Here is a 6,747-nt window from a genome sequence, read left to right as displayed (position 1 = left end):
TTGCTTACAGACAATGTCTCTGGTCATCACTGGGCGTGTTGGCTCACTTGGCTCCCCGAATCCAGCCTTATTCTCAGCAGTGACTCTAAACTCATACTCGACTCCTTCAGAAAGGCCTTGCACCTTAAAGCGGAGGTCAGGGACTGTCCTCTTACAAGCTCTCACCCATCTCATTCCTTTCTTTTCTTTCCTCTCTACACAATATCCTCTAATGTCACTTCCCCCATCCTGTGCTGGCCTCTTCCATGAAATGGTGACAGCATTCCTACTGACATTATCGATCTCTGGGGTTGAGGGTGGACCTGGTGGGTCTGAAGACAAATTATCAACATTATCAACAATAATCTGTAAACGTAAAAAAAAAGTTATTTTACTATTCTATTAAATGGAAATATGTTGCATCTTTACCTAATTATATCTCTTCAAAAAACACATGAAAACTATGTAAACTTACGGAAACTGTCGACCATTTTGACTGGACCAGACTGGCTCGAGTCTCCAGTGCCATACTGGTTCACAGCAGACACCCTGAAGATGTACTCGTTGCCCTTGATCAATTTGCTGGCTACATATCTGCAGTCCACAACATTTTCAGCTAGCTTGGTCCACTGCAGACGGCTGGTCTCTCTCTTCTCCAGGATGTAGGACTTGATAGAGCAGCCTCCATCCTCGTCTGGTGGAAGCCAGGTAAGAGTACACTTCTCAGCTGAAATATTACTGGCTTCGATGGGACCTGGAGGTCCAGGCACATCTAGGACCTTCACCTTAACATGTTCTTCTTTAATACCAAAGGGATTGCTAGCGGTGATGGTGTACTCTCCTGTGTTCTTCCGGCTTGCATATTTAATAGCCAGTGTGGAGGAGGTGGGGGTGCTGGTGACGGTGACAATGTCAGAGTTCTTGAACTCACGACCTCCCTTTGACCAGGCAGCAGTTGGTGGAGGTTTGCCCACAATCTTAGAGGCTGATATCACAATTGTGTCTCCTGCCCTCACTGATACTCCATCCTTATGGTCAGGGTCGATGGTGATAGATGGGGGCTCTGCAAACAGGACGGTGTAAGTTGAGCATACACCCTCACGGATCAAATTTACTAAAGTAACCAAAGCAAATATTTCTAAAATTAAACACAATATTATATTTGCATATAATAACTACGACCAGCTTACCATATTCATCCTTGCAGGTCAGGTACTCGGTAGACTCTGAAGGGACACTGATAGCACCAGCAGCATTCCTGGCCCTAATTCTGAACTGATACTGAGATCCCTCTGTCAGGTCAGGGACAGTGAAGGCACATCCCTGGACATTAACATGGTTGGCCTTCATCCAAGCCTTACCACCAGCCTCCAGCTTCTCCACCATGTAGCCAGTCACCTTGTAGCCGCCATCATATTTAGGGGTTGTCCAAATGAGAGTGACTGTGTTCCTGGTAACGTTAATCACATCAGGCTTGCCAGGAGGATCTGATGGAGTACACAGAAATGTTTGAAACATGTCAGTCCTTTCATTATATACAAGAATTTATGTGCTTAGATAAATAGAAAAGATCTAAATCAGTGAACTCACCAATAGGATCAAGGGCAACCACAGCCTCAGTGACCCTGCTTGCCTTACCAAGGCCAGCCATGTTCATGGCCATCACCCTGAACTCATACTCCAATCCCTCTATCAGGCCGGTCACTCTGCACTCCTTCACTCTGAGAGGAGTCTTACTGGCCCGTTTCCACATCAGGCTGTTCCTCTCCTTAAATTCTACGTGATATCCTGAAAACACAAAAAATCCATTAATAATTGATGCATTTATTTGGTCATTCTGCTCTACAAACTGAAATCCATCCCAGTTTGGTACCAGTAATCGGGGAGCCACCGGTGTCTTTTGGATCTGCCCAAGTCAGGATGGCTGACTCGTGGCGTATGCTGATAATCTCTGGAGGAGCTGGAGCCTCTGGCACATCTGCGTGACGCCGAGGTGGAGCAAAGGGAAGAGGTGTTAATGAAAACACATTAAAACTCTATTCATTGATGTTTTGTAAAAGATTAGTACTCACTGAATGGATGCTGAGCAATGACTGGGTCAGACCGCAGACACTCTCCAACCCCATACTTGTTCTCTGCAAAGACTCTGAAGATGTACTCAATGCCATCGTGGAGTCTGATCACCCTCATGGTGGTCTTCTGGATGGCCGAAGCCACTGTGGCCCACTTGTTGTCAGTGGTCCTCCTCTTCTCCACAATGTAGTTGGACACCTCTGCACCTCCATCATCTTTGGGCGGTCCCCACTCCAGCGTGATTCCGTCAGCCGTAATCTCATCAAACTTGATGGGTCCGGTACAGATGCCAGGCTTTCCCACCACCTTCAGCTGGAACTTGCAGTCCTTTGAGCCGGCATTGTTCCTGACATTGACAGTAAAGGTGTCTGCGTCTCCTCTCTGGCAGTCTCTGATCAGTAGGGTGGTGATGCCCTGGGAGGCCTCAACACACATTCGCCCAGTATCGCCAAGCACCATGTCACCCTTCTTCCAGGTGGCAGTGGGGTAGGGCACGCCGATGATGGGAATGTTGATGCGTGTGGTGCTGCCCTCCTTCACCACGCAGCAACCGTCATGCAGAGCACTCAAGTTGCAGTCAGGCAGCACTGAAATCCAGACAAATGCTGATCAGAAAAGAGCAAAAAAGATGATTTTAAGCTACCGAGACTGATTTCTTACCAAACTGGTCTTTGGCGACAGCAGTGAGCTCCGTTGGCGGTCCCTCCCCAGACTCGTTGAGCGCCTTGACCCTGAACACATACTCTTTGCCCTCCGTCAGCTCACTGATGGTGTGCGACATGTTCTTGCCCTTCATGATTTGCTTCCACTTCTCCTCACCCTCACTCTGCTCCAGGATGTAAGCAGAAACATAGCTTCCACCATCGCTGATGGGCTTCTTCCAGCCCAGGGTGATGGAGTCCTTGGTGGTCTTCTGGGCTTTTAAGTCTGTTACTGGACCGGGTTGCTCTGCAAAGTGAGGGAACATTGGTAAAAACCGAGTGTTGCTTTTAGAGTCTAGCTGTTACTGGATATGAGGACACAACATTCATGTTGTTTCTGGGAAGGACGTTTCAATACAGGGATGTCAAACATACGGCCTGAGGGCTAAAATCGGCCACTAGCGCACAGGTGTCCGGTCCTCCATGGCCACTATCCTGCAGGTTGTTTCTCATGGAGGACCGGAGTCTGACACCTCTGCACTAGAGGGTCCAATCTGGCCGTCAGGATGGATGGTAAAAGTGGAAATAACAAACGAGATATTAACTTTAATATTCTAATAAAAGTAACTGTAATCTCTAATGTCTCCAGGTGAGGTCTGATGTTTTCTGTGTGAATGTAAAACATTTCCAGGTCAGGAGGAGAACTTGTTCCATGTTCTCCATCTTTCTGGCTTCATAGACGTGACTTCAGCTTGTTTGATGAGCTGAGTCGGTTCAGCTGGTCTGGATTACTGCACACATGTGGAAAAATACACGTATGTACATTTAAAAAACTTCTAGGCCTAAAAAAGTTGCCCTGATCATGACGTGGAAGACTGGAATTTCTCTTCCAGAAACCTGGAACTAAATGTTTGCTGGTTTTAGAGCTCAATGGTATGATGCACGGAAAAATGAGTAAATATGTAAAATAAATAAAATGCACATATAAAATAAATGAATAAAAATAAAATACATCAATGAAAATTAAATAAATATTAAAACATAAAATACGTGTGTAATGAAAATAAAAAAAATAAATATGAAGTTATGTATTTATGAAAATCTATTATTCAAATTTAATAATAACATTTATGAAAGGTGTTTTTTAAATGCATACATATATTTTTTAAAGAAATAAATCTATATTTATGCATGAAAATAAAAAATATATAAAATATTAGATATATTTATACTTTAAATAATGAAAGAATGATATTAAAATAATCTAATATAATCTAATATAACATAAAAAAATATTTGATAAAATAAATAGATAAAAGAAATAACAGATGAAACTTTCTAAAAGGATAGATAATTAAATGTAAACGTGATAATGTACTCGGTGTTTTACTGGTCCGACTCGGGGAGAACACATAGTTCTGGATGTGGAAGCTGGAGCAGGATGAGCTGGACATCGCTGCCTAAGTAAAACTTCTCTGCGGTATAAAACATGGTGGCCTGTGCAGCTACCTGAAGCCCGGACGCTGCCTGCCGTCTCGCAGCCCTCTCCGATGCCGTAGGCGTTTTCAGCCAGGACTCTGAAGCAGTACGCCTGTCCCGGCTCCAGGTTGGTGATCCTGAAGGAGATCTTGGGACACTCTGCCGACACGCAGGTCCAAGCCTTCCTCTCGGCCAAACGTTTCTCCACGATGTAGCTCTTCACTGGGCTGCCACCGTCGATCAAGGGGGCATCCCAGGTGATGCAGGCGTGGGTTCTCGATGTCTCTTTGACGACCAGGTTTACTGGTGGTCCCGGTGAATCTGAATGAGGACTTTGGTTTAGAATGAAAGGATTTCCGAGTTTGCTGGAGTGTGTACTGTTTGATATGATTGTATTTCTTACCGTGAACCTTCACTACGATAGTGTAGGACTTGGATCCACTGCTGTTCTCCAGGGTCAGGACATATTTGCCAGCATCGTATCTGTTAACTTCTTCAATCATCAGCAGGGTGTCCCAATCTGACGTCTTGATCAGGAGGCCCCGTCTCTCCTTCAGGTTGGCATCCACCTTCGTCCATGTCACCTTTGGTGCTGGCCGTCCTCGCAGCGGGACGTAGAGCCTCATGGTGACACCGGCTCGCAGAACCAGAGCCTTTCTCAGGTCGGCATCCAGCTCGGCTTCAGGAGCAACTGGAGGAGGGCAGAACATCAGCTGGTAGTTATTATCCAGCGAGCGATTGGCTGCTTCTGTCTCTTTTCCCCTGAGTTATACCAACCTTTATTTAATCTGGTTTTATCCTAGAATTAGACAAATGCAGCTTAACTTGTTTCCTGATTCAACCTCTTAGTTAACTAAATCTTTTTAACCCTTCATGGTGTAAGCAGCCGTTTCTGATTTTACCTTTATATTTCACCATTAAACCAGTTTATCTGCCTCGTTCAGTTTTATTCTTTTCAGCACGACCTCACGTGTGATTTTAGTAATTTTTTCATCCTGTATTAACACATTGGACATAAAATCACATAAAAAAGTAAAATCTGAGCAGAAAAAAGTTTGATTTTTTTAGTGTGAAAACCACAAACGTGTTTAAGAAACCATTTTTTTTTATAACTTAAAAACTTATGTACAAATTTAGCAAAAAAAGTTATAAAAAACTATTTACATCAAAATGCAGCAAATGTCCCAGGAGGAGCGATTTCTAAAACAATCCGTTTTCACCAGAAGATGATTTGTTCCAGTCCAGGAACCAGTTCCTGTCCACTAAAAGCCAGAGAGGACGTCACAGGTTGGACATGTCCAGGGTGTGTTAGTCCTCCTGTCCACCAGGAGGCAGCACTTCAATCTGCTTTAGTGGGTTTTAGTCACTCCCACAGGTTTTCCTCTTCCTCTGCAACCAGATTCATCATCATGTTGGTTGCTGTGCATTTATCCACCAACAGGAAAGGAGGTTTCTTTCTTCTTCAGAATCGGCTGTTTTTACCATTTCTTGTGTGTGTTTGTGTGTGTGTGTGTGTGTGTGTGTGTGTGTACATTTTTAACATAACTGGTGTTATTGGTTTATATACACATTTTAAAAACTGGTTCATAGTTTAAAGTCTTATGTAATGATTTTATCACACATCACAGATTGTTTTTCCCTTCATTCATTTATAAAACTGGTATAAAAATGACACAGCTTTAACTTGATCTAATCCTTTTCTTCCTTCTGTCTTTCTTAGATGCACTTCCTCTCAATTCCTCTTCAGCCTGGACCAGACTTCCCTTTGACAACTATTCAAGGGGTGTGTTTTGTGCTAAGTAATGCAGATGAGGACAGCTTTTGTTACCGTCACCCCCACCTGGCTCCCAAGGTAGGTGTTAATCCTTGAAAACTTTGAGGCCGGATTTCTCATAAAACTAGTTTGGAAGAAGCCAACATCCAAATGGCCACATCAAATATTTTAGGATTTCCAGGTGTTGTCGTCGTTGGAAAGCTTAGAAACTACACTTTCTCTTTAAATAACTCGAAATGACCCTCGGGACACTTGTTCCTGGTTTTTCCATGGCTGGACACATAAACAACGTGGACGTGATGGCGTCTGTTCACCCCAAAGGGTTAAAGAAGGTCATCATTTTACCACCGTTTGACTGTGTAATATATGACTTCAGGTTATATCAGAGAAAAACACTGGAGTGATTTGGTCTATCAGGCAGAAATGACCAGATGCACACAGAAAATAAGGTGCTGTAACATGTGATGAACATACTCAGGATGTCTTTGGGCATGTGGTTCCCGGGAACCTCGCTGGGCTCACTGTTGCCGACCTTGTTGACAGCGATGACTCTGAACTGGTACTCCGTGTTGTCCATCAGACCCGTTACCACAAATTTAGTGGCCTGAAGTTTCTTGGGGACATTGCACTTAGTCCAGTCCTCGGCATCGACTCGCTTGCTCTCCACCAGATATCCAATGATCTCACAGCCACCGTCATATGCCGGTTTGGTCCAGCTGAGGCTGACTGAGCTCTTTGTAGAGTCCACCACCTTGGGGAATGCAGGAGGGCCAGGAGGATCTACAGAATTACAAGTGAGAC

At 44.2% G+C, this 6,747-nt stretch overlaps 1 protein-coding gene across 1 annotated transcript in view; it reads right to left on the bottom strand.

Moving 5' to 3' along the window:
* The window catches only part of ttn.2 (titin, tandem duplicate 2), a 253,726-nt gene that overhangs the window by 45,307 nt on the left and 201,672 nt on the right, over nucleotides 1–6,747 (bottom strand). The window contains 9 exon segments of the mRNA XM_042002074.1: nucleotides 9–311; nucleotides 455–1,042; nucleotides 1,170–1,466; nucleotides 1,570–1,767; nucleotides 2,052–2,639; nucleotides 2,713–3,000; nucleotides 4,203–4,493; nucleotides 4,576–4,863; nucleotides 6,421–6,726. Coding sequence (XP_041858008.1) covers nucleotides 9–311; nucleotides 455–1,042; nucleotides 1,170–1,466; nucleotides 1,570–1,767; nucleotides 2,052–2,639; nucleotides 2,713–3,000; nucleotides 4,203–4,493; nucleotides 4,576–4,863; nucleotides 6,421–6,726 — 3,147 coding nt within the window.

Source organism: Melanotaenia boesemani, chromosome 12 (assembly GCF_017639745.1).
Source record: "Melanotaenia boesemani isolate fMelBoe1 chromosome 12, fMelBoe1.pri, whole genome shotgun sequence".
NCBI classification, from domain to species: Eukaryota; Metazoa; Chordata; class Actinopteri; order Atheriniformes; family Melanotaeniidae; genus Melanotaenia; species Melanotaenia boesemani.
Note: the sequence above shows the minus strand (reverse complement) of the source record. Positions and strands in the feature narration are given on the sequence as shown.